Source organism: Triturus cristatus, chromosome 4_1 (assembly GCF_964204655.1).
Source record: "Triturus cristatus chromosome 4_1, aTriCri1.1, whole genome shotgun sequence".
Taxonomy (NCBI): Eukaryota; Metazoa; Chordata; class Amphibia; order Caudata; family Salamandridae; genus Triturus; species Triturus cristatus.
In genome coordinates this window covers 1,234,318,155-1,234,338,085 of record NC_140585.1, presented here as the reverse complement: position 1 = coordinate 1,234,338,085, position 19,931 = coordinate 1,234,318,155, and the positions used below count along the sequence as shown (strand labels likewise).

General features: G+C 43.9%; 1 protein-coding gene across 2 annotated transcripts in view; it reads left to right on the top strand.

Annotated features, from left to right (window-relative positions):
• Positions 1-19,931, top strand: part of LRP1 (LDL receptor related protein 1) — a 1,298,976-nt gene that overhangs the window by 450,660 nt on the left and 828,385 nt on the right. For both annotated transcript variants that reach the window (XM_085654639.1, XM_085654638.1), the window contains exons 25-26: positions 12,647-12,851; positions 14,326-14,490. In XM_085654639.1, the coding sequence (XP_085510765.1) occupies positions 12,647-12,851; positions 14,326-14,490 (370 nt within the window). The remainder of the gene's footprint in view (positions 1-12,646; positions 12,852-14,325; positions 14,491-19,931) is intronic.

Below are 19,931 nucleotides of genomic sequence, written 5' to 3'. Positions count from 1 at the left end.
GTCTTGAAGTTTTATCTAGATGAGATGCGTGACCTGCACAGGTTTAGCCACTTGCAAACAATCCATCTTGCTCTGGATAATATCCTGTGTACGGTTAGGTTATCAAAAAGCCAATTAAGACTTTGACAGCTAGACCTAAGGCTCTTTATACTAGGGGCAAAGCAGCTACAGCCGCCTTGATGAGAAATGTCCCTATTGCTGAGATTTGTAAAGCGGCTACATGAAGTTACCCCAGTATTGGAACTTTCATAGATTCTCATGCTTTGTATCATTCCCCGTCGTCGGAATGGAAGCCTCGGTAAACAAAAATATATATATATATATATATATATATATATATATATCTATATATATATATATATCTATATCTATATCTATATCTATATCTATATCTATATCTATATCTATATCTATATCTATATCTATATCTATATCTATATCTATCCATATCTATATCTATCCATCCATATCTATCCATATCTATCCATATCTATCCATATCTATCCATATCTATCCATATCTATCCATATCTATCCATATCTATCCATATCTATCCATATCTATATCTATATCTATCCATATCTATCCATATCTATATCCATATCTATCCATATCTATCCATATCTATCCATATCTATCCATATCTATCCATATCTATATCTATCCATATCTATATCTATATCTATCCATATCTATCCATATCTATCCATATCTATATCTATATCTATATCTATCCATATCTATCCATATCTATCCATATCTATCCATATCTATATCTATATCTATCCATATCTATCCATATCTATCTATATCTATCCATATCTATCCATATCTATATCTATATCTATCCATATCTATCCATATCTATCCATATCTATATCTATATCTATCCATATCTATCCATATCTATCCATATCTATATCTATATCTATCCATATCTATCCATATCTATCCATATCTATCCATATCTATATCTATATCTATCCATATCTATATCTATATCTATCCATATCTATCCATATCTATCCATATCTATCCATATCTATCCATATCTATCCATATCTATCCATATCTATATCTATATCTATCCATATCTATCCATATCTATATCTATATCTATATCTATCCATATCTATCCATATCTATCCATATCTATCCATATCTATCCATATCTATCCATATCTATATCTATATCTATCCATATCTATCCATATCTATCTATATCTATCCATATCTATCCATATCTATCCATATCTATATCTATATCTATCCATATCTATCCATATCTATCCATATCTATCCATATCTATCCATATCTATCCATATCTATATCTATATCTATCCATATCTATCCATATCTATATCTATATCTATATCTATCCATATCTATCCATATCTATCCATATCTATCCATATCTATATCTATATCTATATCTATCCATATCTATCCATATCTATCCATATCTATCCATATCTATCCATATCTATCCATATCTATCCATATCTATCCATATCTATATCTATATCTATCCATATCTATATCTATATCTATCCATATCTATCCATATCTATCCATATCTATCCATATCTATCCATATCTATCCATATCTATATCTATATCTATCCATATCTATCCATATCTATATCTATATCTATATCTATCCATATCTATCCATATCTATCCATATCTATCCATATCTATATCTATATCTATCCATATCTATCCATATCTATCTATATCTATCCATATCTATCCATATCTATCCATATCTATCCATATCTATCCATATCTATATCTATATCTATCCATATCTATCCATATCTATATCTATATCTATCCATATCTATCCATATCTATCCATATCTATCCATATCTATATCTATATCTATCCATATCTATATCTATATCTATCCATATCTATCCATATCTATCCATATCTATCCATATCTATATCTATATCTATCCATATCTATCCATATCTATATCTATATCTATATCTATCCATATCTATCCATATCTATCCATATCTATCCATATCTATATCTATATCTATCCATATCTATCCATATCTATCTATATCTATCCATATCTATCCATATCTATCCATATCTATATCTATATCTATCCATATCTATCCATATCTATCCATATCTATCCATATCTATATCTATCCATATCTATCCATATCTATATCTATATCTATATCTATCCATATCTATCCATATCTATATCTATATCTATCCATATCTATCCATATCTATCCATATCTATCCATATCTATCCATATCTATATCTATATCTATCCATATCTATCCATATCTATCCATATCTATATCTATCCATATCTATCCATATCTATCTATATCTATCCATATCTATCCATATCTATCCATATCTATCCATATCTATATCTATATCTATCCATATCTATCCATATCTATCTATATCTATCCATATCTATCCATATCTATCCATATCTATATCTATATCTATCCATATCTATCCATATCTATCTATATCTATCCATATCTATATCTATATCTATATCTATCCATATCTATCCATATCTATATCTATATCTATATCTATCCATATCTATCCATATCTATATCTATATCTATATCTATCCATATCTATCCATATCTATATCTATATCTATATCTATCCATATCTATCCATATCTATATCTATATCTATATCTATCCATATCTATCCATATCTATATCTATATCTATATCTATCCATATCTATCCATATCTATATCTATATCTATATCTATATCTATATCTATCCATATCTATATCTATATCTATATCTATATCTATCCATATCTATCCATATCCATATCTATATCTATATCTATATCTATCCATATCTATCCATATCTATATCTATATCTATATCTATCTATATCTATCCATATCTATCCATATCCATATCTATATCTATATCTATATCTATCCATATCTATCCATATCCATATCTATATCTATATCTATATCTATATCTATCCATATCTATATCTATATCTATATCTATATCTATCCATATCTATCCATATCCATATCTATATCTATATCTATATCTATCCATATCTATCCATATCTATATCTATATCTATATCTATCCATATCTATCCATATCTATATCTATATCTATATCTATCCATATCTATCCATATCTATATCTATATCTATATCTATCCATATCTATCCATATCTATATCTATATCTATATCTATCCATATCTATCCATATCTATATCTATATCTATATCTATCCATATCTATCCATATCTATATCTATATCTATATCTATATCTATATCTATCCATATCTATCCATATCTATCTATATCTATCCATATCTATCCATATCTATCCATATCTATATCTATATCTATATCTATCCATATCTATCCATATCTATCCATATCTATATCTATATCTATCCATATCTATCCATATCTATCTACATCTATCCATATCTATCCATATCTATCCATATCTATCCATATCTATCCATATCTATATCTATATCTATCTATATCTATCCATATCTATCCATATCTATATCTATATCTATATCTATATCTATATCTATCCATATCTATCCATATCTATCTATATCTATCCATATCTATCCATATCTATCCATATCTATATCTATATCTATATCTATCCATATCTATCCATATCTATCCATATCTATATCTATATCTATCCATATCTATCCATATCTATCTATATCTATCCATATCTATCCATATCTATCCATATCTATATCTATATCTATCCATATCTATCCATATCTATCTATATCTATCCATATCTATATCTATATCTATATCTATCCATATCTATCCATATCTATATCTATATCTATATCTATCCATATCTATCCATATCTATATCTATATCTATATCTATCCATATCTATCCATATCTATATCTATATCTATATCTATCCATATCTATCCATATCTATATCTATATCTATATCTATCCATATCTATCCATATCTATATCTATATCTATCCATATCTATCCATATCTATATCTATATCTATATCTATATCTATATCTATCCATATCTATATCTATATCTATATCTATATCTATATCTATCCATATCTATCCATATCCATATCTATATCTATATCTATATCTATCCATATCTATCCATATCCATATCTATATCTATATCTATATCTATCCATATCTATATCTATATCTATATCTATATCTATCCATATCTATCCATATCCATATCTATATCTATATCTATATCTATCCATATCTATCCATATCTATATCTATATCTATATCTATCCATATCTATCCATATCTATATCTATATCTATATCTATCCATATCTATCCATATCTATATCTATATCTATATCTATCCATATCTATCCATATCTATATCTATATCTATATCTATCCATATCTATCCATATCTATATCTATATCTATATCTATCCATATCTATCCATATCTATATCTATATCTATATCTATATCTATCCATATCTATATCTATATCTATATCTATATCTATCCATATCTATCCATATCCATATCTATATCTATATCTATATCTATCCATATCTATCCATATCCATATCTATATCTATATCTATATCTATATCTATCCATATCCATATCTATATCTATATCTATATCTATATCTATCCATATCTATCCATATCCATATCTATATCTATATCTATATCTATCCATATCTATCCATATCCATATCCATAGAAACAAAAGAGAAAAATAGGCCTAGGCCTCATCTCATTTTGTAGTATATCACCCTCTTTGTGTAAAAGAGCCCAAACTTTTGCCAGGACCAATCAGCACAGCCTCACCCCTTGGAACCTTCCTGAGAGAGCTCAGAGCCTCAGATTTTTCTACCGCACATTGTGCTAGGGAGTCTCCACTGAGCTCTGCTCAGTTTCTCAGAATTTTTCTATTAGTCATCTTTATTTGCCATCTTTTGTGACATAATGTCAGAAAAGGAGAAGAAAGCTTTATTCAGATCTTGTGCTTCTTGTGGGAAGAAGAGACTGTTTGTGGAAGATAAGCATGAAAACTGCATATACTGCCTGTACCCGGAACACAAGGCCACAGACTGTAAAATTTGTCGGACCTTCTCTACCAAAACCTTGAGAGACAGAGAGGGTCGGTTGCTGACGTGGCTGCAGAAGATAAAGACCAGGACGGAGGTTCTCTCTTCGGATGAGGAGGAATCAATCTCTGATACCTCCTCCAGGAGATCTAAGAAGAGGGGTAGGTCATCTCCCTCCACCTCTGCGGAACCCCATCTCAAAGCCCCTCACGGGATCTCTGATAGGTCTGAGGAGGCTGGTCCCATGAAATCTCCTCACGGCAGTGTAAAGGAGAGGCAGGGACGGGCTGCTGGTGTGGACGTAGCCCTTAGGGACAAGAAGGAGGTTGCAACATCTTCCCCTCCGTCCCAGAAGGAGAAATCTGTGAAGAAACATGCTGCAGAAACTCCTCAGTCAGTTCCAGTGAAGAAACAGCGTCCGTCGACGCAGGCTAAAGCAGGTACGTCGACGACGATCTCCATAGTTAAGACTGTTTCCATAGGGTCGTCGACGAGACCGTCGACGATATCTACTTCGTCTACGACGGCTACTTTCTCGTCTTCGACGGCGGTGTCGACGACTAAGACCACGTCGACGATGACGACGACGAGTTCGTCGATGTTGCTGACGACGAGTTCGTCGACGAGACTGTCGACGGTTGCTCCGTCGACGATGAAACATGCTCCGTCGACGACGATTCCGGAACTGTCGACGTCCTCATCGTCGACGACGATTCTAGCCCCGTCGACGACAGTTACCCTTCAGTCGACGATGTCGTCGTCGGGTTCGTCGACGCAGGGAATCCCTTTGCCATCGACTCCGTCGACGGGACCGTCGTCGATGAAGAATTCGGGATTTGCCATCCAGAGATTAAAGATTACGCCGGACATGACTTCTCCTAGGCGGGTCACGCCTTTGCCACCATCCATGCTTCTCGATGACTCGGAGGAGGAGGAAGAGGATGGGCAGTATGGGGATGCCTACAGCCCTTCAGACCTGAATGTGAAACAGCAGGACACGGATACTGAGGACTTTTATGGTCCAGAGGTGCAGGAGGGGCGGCAAAGCTTGACACAGGAAGTACACCCCCGCTCTCTGAGGCAGGATATGATAGCCTTGCCAGTGGCTTTAGTGACGGATTTGCAAATGATGCTGCAAGACTATAAAGCTCGTTTTCCGTCATTACCAGATCTCACTCCGGTGCGTCCTTCTACGTCTGTGGTGCCACGTGACATGGCAATGGACTTGCCACCTCTGCCAAGGGACATACCTCGTACCACTTCAACGGTGGTACCGTTAGTGGTTCCTCAACCTTCAGGTACGGAACCTGCCGATCAAGACACACAAGATTTGGATACAGATGAGGACGACGAGGGGCAGGTGATCCCTCTTACTGATCCAGGGGATCCGGATGGGGACCCTGATGACACTGGTATGCAGGATCCGGATGCTGTGGGCCGGGAGACAAATATATCGCCTCCGGCAGATATTGGTGGTTTCCATAATTTGATGGAACGGGCATCCAAGAGGTTTGGTCTGCCCCTTACAGTGGAGCAGTCCGACTGCTTTCTATATGACTTTAAAGCACAGCATAGGAAGTCGGTCAGATCAATTCCCATCATAGAACATGTCTGGGATGAGGGAATTAAAACGATGCAGAATCCGGCGACGGTCATTCCGGTTCTTCCCCGGCTGGAGAAGAAATACAAGGCCCCTGAGGGCAGTCCTGCATGTCTCCTAGGACAACCTAAGCCGGATTCCGTAATATCTCAAGCCGCAAAAAGCAAGTCAAAGAATCCGTCCACTCCGTTAACCACGCCTCCGGATAAAGAAGGCAGGAGGCTGGACAATGTGGGAAAAAGATTCTCCACCATGGCCAGCTTGTTGGTGCGTGCAGCTAATTCTCTGGCTATTCTAGGCAGGTACGACCGCCAGATGTGGTGCGACATGGAGACGTTCATGGACCAGCTACCAGAGTCGAGTCAAGAGGAAGCCAAGCAGGTTCTGATGGAAGGGGAAAGATGCTCTTCGGAAGTCATTGACTGTGCGATGGACATAGCCTCTACTGCTTTCAGGGCTTTGGCAGGGTCAGCGGTCTTGCGCCGTCAAGGCTGGTTGAAGGCGACCTGGTTTCGCCAGGAGGTCCAGAATAAGATCTTGGACCTTCCCTTTGACGGGGAGATGCTTTTTGGTAAGCATGTGGATGACGCCCTCCAAAGCATAAAGAAGGACACAGACACAGCTAAGTCCTTGGGGTCTTTGAACTATCGCAAAGTGACATTCAGAGGGGCACGTGGTCGAGGGTTTTCTAATTACAGAGGAAACCAACGTCAATATTCCACACAATCAGGACAGTCCTATAAAGGTCAATACTCCAGCCAACGCCAAGGACAGTCTGCGTCTTTCTCTCGACAGTTCCAGAGAGGACGTCAGAATCGTCAGGGACGAGACAACGCCAAGAGGCAATAGCGGCCTCCTGGCTCTGGCTACTGTTCCTCCCCTACCAAGAACACCAGTCGGGGGCAGGATATCTTTTTGTCTGGACAGCTGGGTTCTTTTAACATCGGACCGGTGGGTCTTAAATATTGTTCAGAGTGGCCATACGTTGGAGTTCCAAGATCTTCCTCCAACAAGAGCTCCGGACGCCCGTCCATCAAAACATCTCCGACTGTTACATCTCGAAGCCCACCAACTTTTCATCAAGGGGGCGATAGAGCCCGTACCTCTTTCACAAAGGGGCAACGGGTTTTATTCCAGGTTCTTCCTGGTTCGGAAGACGGAAGATACATGGCGTCCTATACTAGACCTCAGGGAGCTCAACACCTATCTCATCAAACTCTCTTTCAGGATGGTCACTCTCCAGGATATTCTACGACTACTCAATCCGGGAGATTTTTTGGCGTCCCTGGATTTAGAGGATGCATACTTCCATGTTCCGATCCACCCAGCTCACAGGCAATATCTACGCTTCACAGTAGGCAAGAGCCATTTCCAGTTCAAGGTGCTTCCGTTTGGCCTTCGGTCGGCACCCCGAATATTCACGAAGATGCTGGCACCAGTCGCTGCTTTTCTAAGGAAGCAGTCCTTGGAAGTGTTCCCGTACTTGGACGACTGGCTCGTCAAGGCTCCGTCGTTCAAGGCAACGTCTCAGGCTGTGTCAACTTGCATACGGTTGTTCGCCCATTTGTGTCTTCAGCTCAACATGTCCAAGTCGGTGCTGATACCCTCCAGGTCACGAAAGTTCCTTGGGGCTATTCTGGACACGAAACAATGCACGGCTCGTCCGTCGGAGGAGCGTCAAGGCAAACTGACCACTTCCGCTCGCCAAATGCTGCACAGGAGATATGTATCGGTTCGACGGTACAAGTCCTTACTCGGATCAATCTCATCCTGCATACCTTTAATACCGCATTGCAGGCTTCATATGCGTCCTCTGCAGGAGGAGTTGGACAAACAATGGCGCCAGGCAGAAGGGTCGTTCAACGACAAGGTGTGGATAACACCTGCTATGCGCAAAGCCTGCGAATGGTGGCTGGTGAAGGAGAACATCGCAGGAGGATTAACGTTCCGGATCCCTCCTTCTCCTATGGTGTCAGCGGTCACTGGAGTCCAGCAGACAGACTACGCCACATCAATCTCTTGGAGCTGAAGGCCATTCACTTAGCCTTGCTGGCGTTCCTTCCCAGACTTCAGAATCGTGCAGTGCTGGTCCGGACAGACAACACGACGGCCATGCACTATATCAACAAGCAAGGGGGAACAAGGTCGCGGACTCTGTCCAAAGAAGCTCAGATGATCTGGGATTTTGCGATCTCTCACTAGATCACTCTGCAAGCCGAGCACCTAGCAGGGTGTCAACATCACAGCGGATGCTCTAAGTCGACAGACGGAAGTGACTCACGAGTGGGAGTTAGATCAGGCGACGCTGGAGGCAGTGTTCAAGAGATGGGGTACTCCGACCATAGACCTCTTTGCGTCCCCGGAGAACGCCAAGTGCCGGTTTTACGCAAGCAAGGTTCCCCATCAAGGGTCTCTGGGGAATGCCCTTTCGATTGCTTGGTTCGGCGCATTTTGCTACGCCTTTCCTTCCATTCCCCTCATTCCTCGAGTTCTCAGGAAATTCAGGGCGGAACCATGCAAGATGATTCTCATTGCTCCAGCATGGGCGCGGCAGTTCTGGTTCACGGAACTCCTGCTTCTCTCCCAGGATCGCCCGATTCGCTTGCCACTGATTCCATCTCTGTTGTCGCGAGATCAGGGGCAGGTGCTCCATCCGAATCCGAAGTCACTTCACTTGACAGCGTGGCTCCTGAACACAGAGAATTCCGTCATCTGAATCTCTCCAGGGAAGTGCAGGGATGTTTTATCTCAGGCGCGGGCGCCAAGCACTAATAAGACATATAGGGCAAAATGGAAGAGATTTTGTCTATGGTGCAACAGGAATAAACTCCATCCTTATAAGTCCCGGCCACATCAGGTTTTGCCTTACATCCTGTCTCTGGCTAAATCAGGTGTGGCGCACTCTTCGGTCAAGGTACATCTGGCTGCCATATCCCGTTTTCGACGGAAGACATCGGGGCCATCTCTATGGTCCGCAAGGATTGTTAAGCAGTTCCTTAAGGGGTTATTTCGGATGTTTCCTCCGGTCCGACCAACCCCTCCTATCTGGCAGCTTAACCTAGTACTGGCTCAACTGATGAAAGCGCCCTTTGAGCCAATTCACAAGGCTGGCTTGAAGTTCCTGTTGTGGAAACTAGCCCTTCTCTTGGCATTAACTTCGGCTAGGAGGGTTAGTGAACTCCAGGCTCTCTCTATAGTGGAGCCTTTTCTGCAGTTCAAGAGGGATGTGCTAATTTTGAGAACCAACCCAAAATTCATCCCGAAGGTGCCTTCGGAGTTTCATCTGAATGAACCCTTGATTTTGAATTCCTTTTTTCCACGTCCTTTTACCCAGGCGGAACGAACATTGCATTCTTTGGATGTCCAGAGATGTCTGAAATTCTATCTCGAGCGCACACGCTCTTTCAGAAAGTCTACTCAGCTATTTATTGCCTACAGTGCACCACAGAAGGGGTTGCCGCTCGCCAAGAGTGGCATTTCCCGCTGGATCTCCAGTGCAATCCAATACTGTCATCAGGCTGCGGGCAAACCTTTGGATAAAAGGGCCCGGGCTCATTCTACGAGAGCGATGGCGTCTTCAGTGGCTCTCTTTGCTGGAGTTGCGATCAAGGACATTTGCAGGGCAGCAACGTGGAGCAGTGTACACACCTTCACGAAGCACTACTGCCTGGAATCGGTGGGACGAGATGAAGCTGCTGTTGGTCAAGCAGTCCTCCGGAATCTTTTTCAATGAGAGGTGAGCTTTCCCTACAATCCCTCCATCCTGGTAAGCACATTTGGTTTCAGTAATGGTTGTTTTATCATGTACACTGAGATGAGTTTGTAAAGCCATGTGTTTTCCGAAATGTGCTTGTCGTGATTTACTGCTTGCTATTCTGATACAAAGCATGAGAATCTATGAAAGTTCCAATACTGGGGTAAGAAAACAAGTTACTTACCTGTAACTTTGGTTCCCCAGTATTGGTAACTTTCATAGATTCTCATGCGCCCACCCACCTCCCCTGGGAAAGCTCTGTCGGTTTACTAAGGTAGTGGCTGTTGGCACAACGGCTACGAAAATCTGAGGCTCTGAGCTCTCTCAGGAAGGTTCCAGAGGGTGAGGCTGTGCTGATTGGTCCTGGCAAAAGTTTGGGCTCTTTTACACAAAGAGGGTGATATACTACAAAATGAGATGAGGCCTAGGCCTATTTTTCTCTTTTGTTTCTATGGATATACATATACATATACATATACATATATATATATATATATATATATATATATATATTTTTTTTTGTTTACCGAGGCTCCCATTCCGACGACGGGGAATGATACAAAGCATGAGAATCTATGAAAGTTACCAATACTGTGGAACCAAAGTTACAGGTAAGTAACTTGTTTTCATCTGTTCACACATTCACCAAACAATATTGTTTGGACTCGAATGCTCGAGCAGATGCTCAAGTAGGAAAAGCCTCCCTCAGACATGTATTTGCTTAATTCGGTCCTATCTTCTCTCCTCTGTTCGTTCCAGTGCGCTTTGTGGGATGGGCTTGTTATTCTACTCAGATGGTTATGACAGTCAATGGAAATCCCGCAAGAGGGAAGGTATGGTTTCTTACCTGTAATCACAGTTCTCCCTTGGGGGTTTCTCCACTGATGTCATAAGCAAACCTCCCTCCTCACAAGTGGACATAGCGGAGTAAACTATTGGACTTACCCATCACTGAAGCTTCTTGTAAAAAAAAAAAAAAAGACGAAGATAACTCACACCTGCTAGACATGATGGGATATTGGTGGTCTATGGATACTTAAAGGTACAGACCCAGTTTAAAACACACAGAGTAGCACTCAAAGGGGCTACACTGTCCTACTGTCCATCATTTTACAGAAAAGGGTTGGTGAAAGAAATTTGATCTGTTTTACAAAAACATTTACTCAAATTATGCATTTATATGGGTACATTGACCCCTTTCTAAGTACAATATGAAGAATTTCACCACTGTAGCCTATTTTCTAGGCTGCATATTATGTTCCTTCTTAAGTGTTTCTGCAGGCCTTCTTTGAGAAAGGTGAACGTCTACATTTAAGAAGATATTCTATGAAGAAGTGTTCTAGGATTCCTGCACATGGGTGGAACTATTTAAATGCTTATGACTTCAATAGTGATTCCCATAAGAGAGAACTGGGATTACAAGTAAGAAACCATACCTTCTGCTTCCTGGCACATCTCTCCTGGAGGACAGAAAGCTGTCTCGTAGAGCAGGCTTCCATGTGTGCCCGGGAAGGCACAGGAGTTTTAAAGCCAACAAAGTGTCAGCTTTGCTAAAGCTGCACACTGCAAAAGGTTACATTAATTTCAACTTGAGATACAAGTTGGGCTTAATGTAACTTGCTGTTTGATACCTTGGAGTGCCCACTTTGGTTGCACCGTTCCGGAGTTAATACATCTGAGGAGTTCAACATGTAACCCTTTACTTGCCGATTGCATGACAAGTCTTTCCACAGTAAAATGGTTGTTTCGCGTGTTTTACAGTCAGGACATGTACAGTACATGTTCTGCCGGTGACGTTGCCATTGCTTTTAATGACAAAGTGCATGGCTGCTCTACCAGTCTGCAGTGGTGGGCTGGGGGACTTGCTTTTCTTGGGGGACCTCCATGGTGGCCCTATTAGTGCTGCAAGCCCTGGTGTACCCCTCTAACATACATGCCCTGGGTACCAGGGTACCATTTACTAGGAACTTACAGGTAAGTTGGCTATTTCCTATTGGTTACAGCTAATTCGACATACACTAGGGTCAGGGCACTGAGGTCTGATTAGTAGACATTGGTGTACTCTGAGTCGAAAAACCAGCAGCATCAGTTGAAAACCTTAGTGGGGGGAGGGGGCATTCAAAAAGGCATTTTCTTACAGTATGTTTTTCTCTTTTCAGCCCTCACCAGTTTTGAAGTGGTCATCCAGTATGGGCTGGCCACACCAGAGGGGCTTGCCGTGGACTGGATTGCAGGGAATATTTACTGGGTGGAAAGTAACCTGGATCAGATTGAGGTGGCCAAGTTGGATGGTACGATGCGAACAACACTGCTAGCCGGTGACATAGAGCACCCCAGAGCCATCGCTCTAGATCCACGAGATGGGTTTGTACAGACTCCTTTCATTGCATCTTAGGCTTGGGAAGGGGAAGTCATCACCATGGCGTCCCATGGTTTGGTGGTAGGCTAAAGTGAGGCACAGTTACCGATCAGCAGTTCCGCAGGTTTTTGTCTGAGACATGAATCATTGACATTTTGTTCATGTATATGGTCTTGTAGATGATGTGATGGTCTGTGTGCCTAGTAAGATTCCTGAATGTTTCCAGTGGAAGTCCACATATTTAAGACCATCGATATTAAAAGACACATACTCACATCCCCCACTCACACAAAACCCTCTCCTCCTTTACACCTCGATGTCTTTACCATGTATGCTGTGGCTGTGAAATGAAAGAAATTGCAAAACACATTGTTAAAAAATAATAGTAAAGCAAAAGAGGATTGTGCAGAACATTGCTGAGCAGTTAAGGCTGTAAACGTCTCCATGGATGAATAATGTAGACTGGGTGTGGCTTGGTCTGATCAGAGTGTGTTTGAAGCATGGATTGGATCCCACAGGTGGGCTTCATTATCTAATGTAATGAGGGCTTGGTATGATCCGTCCAATCCCATGTGTGGGCTGGTAGATTAGATCAAAATTAACAGGGAACTTCTTAGACTTTAAGACTCAATAGATCCCATAAGAGGCATGCTGTGGATTCATTACAAGGCCTGATTGGTCAGATTACAAAGTTGTGCTTGGTATTGTTGGCCAATTCCAATGAGTTGAGTGCTTAGGATATTGGGTGGATCTCATGTGAACTGTGTAAACGTTTCAGATCTAATCAAATCTTTGTAGACGTTTTAACATCTAATGGCAGCAGGGAAGTTGTGTCCATATCTAGTGGGTAGGGTTGTCACCAGACAGCAATTGACTGGCATACCAGTAACGGCTCCCACTGGCCTCCCGAGTGCTAACTGTAGGATGGACAGTGTGCCCCCCAAAGTAGGACCCCTGGTGGTAGCAAAATGTACAGGCTTTTATCTCGCAAATGTCTGGTTGCAACTGAAACTTATAATTGGCAGAAGCACTCGTAGGTCCCAGGATAGCCCCTGGTTCAGTGCTTGTAGAAAGTTACTTTGACATCCCTTAAATTGGGCGTACAGGGGTAGCAGTAGAAAGGGAATGGAGTCGCGAGAGGTGACTACCAGTGTGGACTGTCAGAAAAAGGAGGGAGAGCAGCCTTGAAGTGGTCAGAGAAATGTGGATTCTCAGGAAGACAGCGCAGTTTCCTTTGGTGGGTGCCTCAGATTTTTAGGCGGTCATGGCAGATCACTTGGAGGAGGCACAAGTGACTTAGGGTGGGTTTGGGCCTTACATAAGTCAGACAACCTGAACAAGGCAGTGGAATTAGATCCAGTGAACACTATGGGATGGAAGGTATAACTTAATTGTTAAGCCATTGTAAGTCAAGCTGCCCATGAAGTAGGGTGTGACTAATTGTGGTACCCTAAAACTTTCTACCTGCCTCCTTTCTAGAATACTTTTCTGGACAGACTGGGATGCCAGCTTGCCCCGCATTGAAGCTGCTTCAATGAGTGGCGAGGGACGTCGCACCATTCACAAGGAGACTGGATCAGGCGGATGGCCCAATGGCCTAACTGTGGACTATCTGGAACGGAGAATCCTCTGGATCGATGCGAGGTAAGACTGCGGTCATACTAGAACCTTGTATGTGGGAAATACCCACAGGCTTAAACATAGCAAGGAGGCAAGTAGACAAACATCTTGAATATTATCAGTTAACCGTTAATGTGATGCGAATGGGCAGAAGACTGGGAAACCTAGGGAAGTGGCTGGCCTGCAATATTCTGATCATCAGAATGTTAGGAGGTGACCTAAATTACATAATCTGATAGAGACTACTAGCCGCAGATTCCTTAACGTAGAATTATCCCAAGGCATGAGACTGGATCCGGAAAAGTTTTTGCCCAGCATCCCTGCCTGCCGGCGGGGACGGTATCACGCGACTCCGCCCAGGCGTCGTCCGCGCACGTGACGTCAGCGAGGTCACATAAGTCCCACCCCAGCGCGCCTACGTCAGTTTTTTCCTTTTGCGCGTTCAAAGCGGATCCGGTTTGTGCTCTGGGCCTGTTTAGGCCTTTCCCTTCTGCTACTGCTGCATGTGTGGGAACAGTGTGCGAATGCCTTCGGGCTTTAAAACTTGTTCGTCGTGTTGCCGCCTCATGTCGGCGCCGGATCCTCACCCCTTCTGTATGTGGTGTTTGGGGGAGCACCACTACTCCACTGATTGTGTGGTGTGCCAACAGATGTAGCCGAAGTCCCGGCGTGAGCGCCGGATGAAACTTCTGTCAGCCCCTGTGTCTAGGTCGGTGTTGTCATCTCGCCCGGCCCCTGAGGAGGGTTCTCGGACCCGTGGCTTCCCTTGCCGACTTAGATCTTACCCCAGTATTGGAACTTTCATAGATTCTCATGCTTTGTATCATTCCCCGTCGTCGGAATGGGAGCCTCGGTAAATAAAAAATATATCATAACCATAGAAACAAAAGAGAAAATAGGCCTAGGCCTCATCTCATTTTGTAGTATATCACCCTCTTTGTGTAAAAGTGCCCAAACTTTTGCCAGGACCAATCAGCACAGCCTCACCCCTTGGAACCTTCCTGAGAGAGCTCAGAGCCTCTGATTTTTCTACTGCACTTTGTGCTAGGGAGTCTCCACTGAGCTCTGCTCAGTTTTTTCTCATTGTTCTTTCAGAAGTTACTTTTGACATCCATAGTGACAGTATGTCTGAGAAGGAGAAGAAAGCCTTATTCAGGCCATGTGCGTCTTGTGGAAAGAAGAGGCTTTTCATGGAAGATAAGCATGACAGTTGTATTTACTGCTTATACCCGGAGCACAAGGCCACAGACTGCAAGATTTGTCGCACTCTTTCAACCAAGACTTTGCGAGACCGAGAGGGTCGTCTGCTGACATGGTTGCAGAAACTAAAGACCAGAAAGGAGGTTGTCTCGTCAGATGAGGAAGATTCAATTTCTGGCACTTCCTCCAGAAGATCAAGGAAGAGGGGTAGGTCATCTCCCTCCATCTCTGAAGAACCCCCTGTCAAAGCCCCTCATGGGATCTCTGAAAGGTCTGAGGAGGTTGGTCCCAAGAAATCTCCTCACGAAAGTGTAAAGGAGAGGCAGGGACAGGCTGCTGGTGTGGACACAGCCTCTAGGGATAAAAAGGAGGTTTCAATATCTTCTCCTCCGTCCCAGAAGAATAAGCCTGCGAAGAAACACACTGCAGGGACTTCACAGCTGGTTCCTGTGAAGAAGCAGCGTCCGTCGACGATGATTCAAGCAGGTACGTCGACGACAATTACCACTCCAAAGACAGTTTCTTAGAGTTCGTCGACGGGACCGTTGACGATATCTACTCCTGTTTCGTCGACGACAGCGTCATTCTCGTCGTCGACGACAGTTTCCATGAAGATCCCGTCGACTGCGTTTTCGACGACGAAGACCACGACGACGATGACGGCGACGTCGTCGTCGATGCTGCTGACGACGACCTCGTCGACGAGTGTTCCGTCGACGAAGAAAAAGGCTTTGTCGACTACCCTACCATCGATGACGATTCAGGCATCGTCGACGGCCGTATTGTCTACGACGATTACTCCGTCGACGAAGATTACCGTGCCGTCGACGGGTTGGTCGTCTTTCGTCGACGCTAGTGGTCCCTTCGACGACTGCTCCGACGACGGGACCGTCGTCGAGATCGTCGACGAGTAAAATTTCTGCATTTACGATACAGAAGTTGAAGATTACACCGGAGATGACATCTCCTAGACAAGTGACGCCTTTACCACCATCCATGCTGCTGGATGAATCGGAAGATGAGGAGGTGGATGAGCAGTTTGGTGACGCCTACAGTCCCTCGGAACTGCACGTAAAGCAGCAGGACACTGATGCGTAGGAGTACTAGGAGCAAGCTGACCAAGAGGAACAACAATATGTTCAGCAAGAATTTCGTCCTCAGACTTTGCGACAGGACTTGATAGCTCTACCAGTTGCTCTGGTTACGGACTTGCAGATGATGTTGCAGGATTACAGAGCGCGATTTCCGTCATGCCCTGATGTTCAACCACTGCGTTCATCTACTTCTGGGGTCCCGCGAGGGCCGCTAGTGGATTTGCCTCCTCCTCCTGAGAATATCCCATGTACTTCACCAGTAGTAGTGCCAGTAGTGGTTCCTCAAACTTCATTTACGGAACCTGCTGATGACGATGCACAGGATTTGGATACGGATGGTGACGATGAGGGGCACGTGGTCCCACTTACTGATCCAGGGGATCCGGATGTGGATCTGGATGATTCGGGAATGCAAGATCCGGATGATGCAGGGCGGGACACGAACGTGTCGCCGCCGGCAGATATTGGAGGGTTCCATAATCTTATGGAGCGTGCATCCACGAGATTTGGGCTGCCTCTCTCAGTAGAACAGTCGGACTGTTTCCTGTACGATTTCAAAGCGCAGTACAGAAAGTCCGTCAGATCAATTCCTATCATTGAACATGTATGGAATGAGGGGATCAAGGTTATGCAGAACCCGGCAACGGTCATCCCGGTTCTTCCCCGGCTGGAAAAGAAATACAAGGCCCCTGAGGGCAGTCCTGCATGTCTCCTTGGTCAACCAAAGCCGGACTCTGTAATATCTCAAGCCGCACAGAGCAAGTCCAAGAATCCTTCGACGCCTTTGACTACACCTCCGGATAAGGATGGCAGGCGGTTGGACAATGTGGGGAAGAGATTTTCCACCATGGCCAGTTTGTTGGTTCGGGCAGCAAATTTATTAGCCATTCTAGGCAGGTATGACCGCCAGATGTGGTGCGACATGGAACCGTTTGTGGACCTCTTAACAGACTCTAATCAAGAGGAGGCCAAACAAGTCCTTATGGAAGGGGAGAAATGTTCCTCGGAGATCATCGACTGTGCTATGGACATAGCCTCTACCGCTTTCAGGGCCTTGGCAGGGTCAGCGGTCTTGCGCCGTCAGGGATGGTTAAAAGCAACCTGGTTCCGTCAGGAGGTCCAAAATAAGATCCTGGACCTTCCTTTTGACGGAGAGATGCTTTTTGGTAAGCATGTGGATGAGGCTCTGCAGAGCATAAAGCAGGACACTGACACTGCAAGGTCCTTAGGATCCTTAAATTATCGCAAGGTTCCATTTAAAGGAGCACGTGGGCGAGGGTTTTCTTCTTATCGAGGAAACCAACGTCAGTATTCCACCCAATCAGGACAGTCTTATAAGAACCAGTATTCAAACCAACGCCAAGGGCAATCGGCGTCTTTCTCTCGTCAGTCCCAGAGAGGACGTCAGAACCGTCAGGGACGAGACAATGCCAAGAGGCAATAGCGGCCTCCTGGCTCTGACTACTGTTCCTCCCCCACCAAGAACACCGGTTGGGGGCAGGATCTCCTATTGTCTGGACAGCTGGGTCTTTATAACATCGGACCGGTGGGTTTTGAATATTGTTCAGAGTGGCCATACTTTGGAATTCCAAGATTTTCCTCCAACAAGAGCTCCGGACGCCGTCCCTCAAAGCATCTTCGACTGTTACATCTCGAAGCCCACCAACTATTCATCAAGGGGGCGATAGAACCGGTACCTCTTTCACAAAGAGGCAAGGGTTTGTATTCCAGGTTCTTTCTGGTTCGGAAGACGGAAGATACGTGGCATCCTATACTAGACCTAAGAGAGCTCAACTCCTATCTCATCAAGCTCTCCTTCAGGATGGTCACTCTCCAGGATATTCTACACCTACTGAATCCGGGCGATTTTTTTGGCGTCCCTGGATTTAGAGGATGCGTACTTCCACGTTCAAATCCACCCAGCTCACAGGCAATATCTACGCTTCACAGTAGGCAAGAGCCATTTCCAGTTCAGGGTGCTTCCATTTGGCCTTCGGTCTGCACCTCGGATATTCACAAAGATGCTGGCACCAGTCGCGGCGTTCCTCAGGAAGCAATCCTTGGAGGTTTTCCCATACTTGGACGACTGGCTCGTCAAAGCTCCGTCACTCAAGGCAGCTTCTCAAGCAGTATCAACTTGCATTCACTTGTTCGCCCACTTGGGTCTTCAGCTCAACAGATCCAAGTCGGTGCTGATACCTTCCAGGTCCCAAAAATTCCTTGGAGCTATTTTGGACACGACACTGTGCACCGCTCGTCCTTCGGAGGAGCGTCAACGCAAGCTGATCACCTCCGCTCGTCAAGTGCTGCAGAGCAAAAAGGTGTTGGTTCGCAGGTACAAGTCCTTACTCGGATCGATATCATCCTGCATACCTTTAATACCGCATTGCAGGCTTCATATGCGTCCTCTGCAGGAGGAGTTAGACAATGGCGCCAGGCAGAAGGGTCGTTCAACGACAAGGTGTGGATAACACCAGGGATACGCAAGGCCTGCGAGTGGTGGCTGATAAAGAAGAACATCGCAGTAGGGTTAACATTCAGGATCCCTCCTTCTCCTATGGTGGTGACCACAGATGCCTCCTTAGAAGGCTGGGGAGCGGTACTCCAGGAGCTTCAAATCAGCGGTCACTGGAGTCCAGCGCAAAGCCTAAACCACATCAACCTCTTAGAGCTGATGGCTATCCGCTTAGCCTTGCTGGCGTTCCTTCCCAGACTTCAGAATCGTGCAGTGCTGGTCCGGACAGACAACACGACAGCTATGCACTATATCAACAAGCAAGGGAGAACAAGATCACGAACTCTGTCCAAAGAGGCTCAGTCGATCTGGGATTTTGCGATCTCTCACAACATCACTCTACAGGCCGAGCACCTAGCAGGGTGTCTCAACATCACGGCGGATGCTCTGAGTCGTCAGAGGAAAGTGACTCACGAGTGGGAATTGGACCAGGCCACACTGGAGGAAGTGTTCGAGAGATAGGGTACTCCGACCATAGACCTCTTTGCGTCTCCGGAGAACGCCAAATGTCGGTTCTACGCAAGCAAGGTTCCCCATCAAGGATCGCTGGGGAATGCCCTTTCGATTGCTTGGTGCGGCGCATTTTGCTACGCTTTTCCTCCCATTCCTCTCATTCCTCGAGTTCTCAGGAAGGTCAGGGCGGAACCATGCAAGAT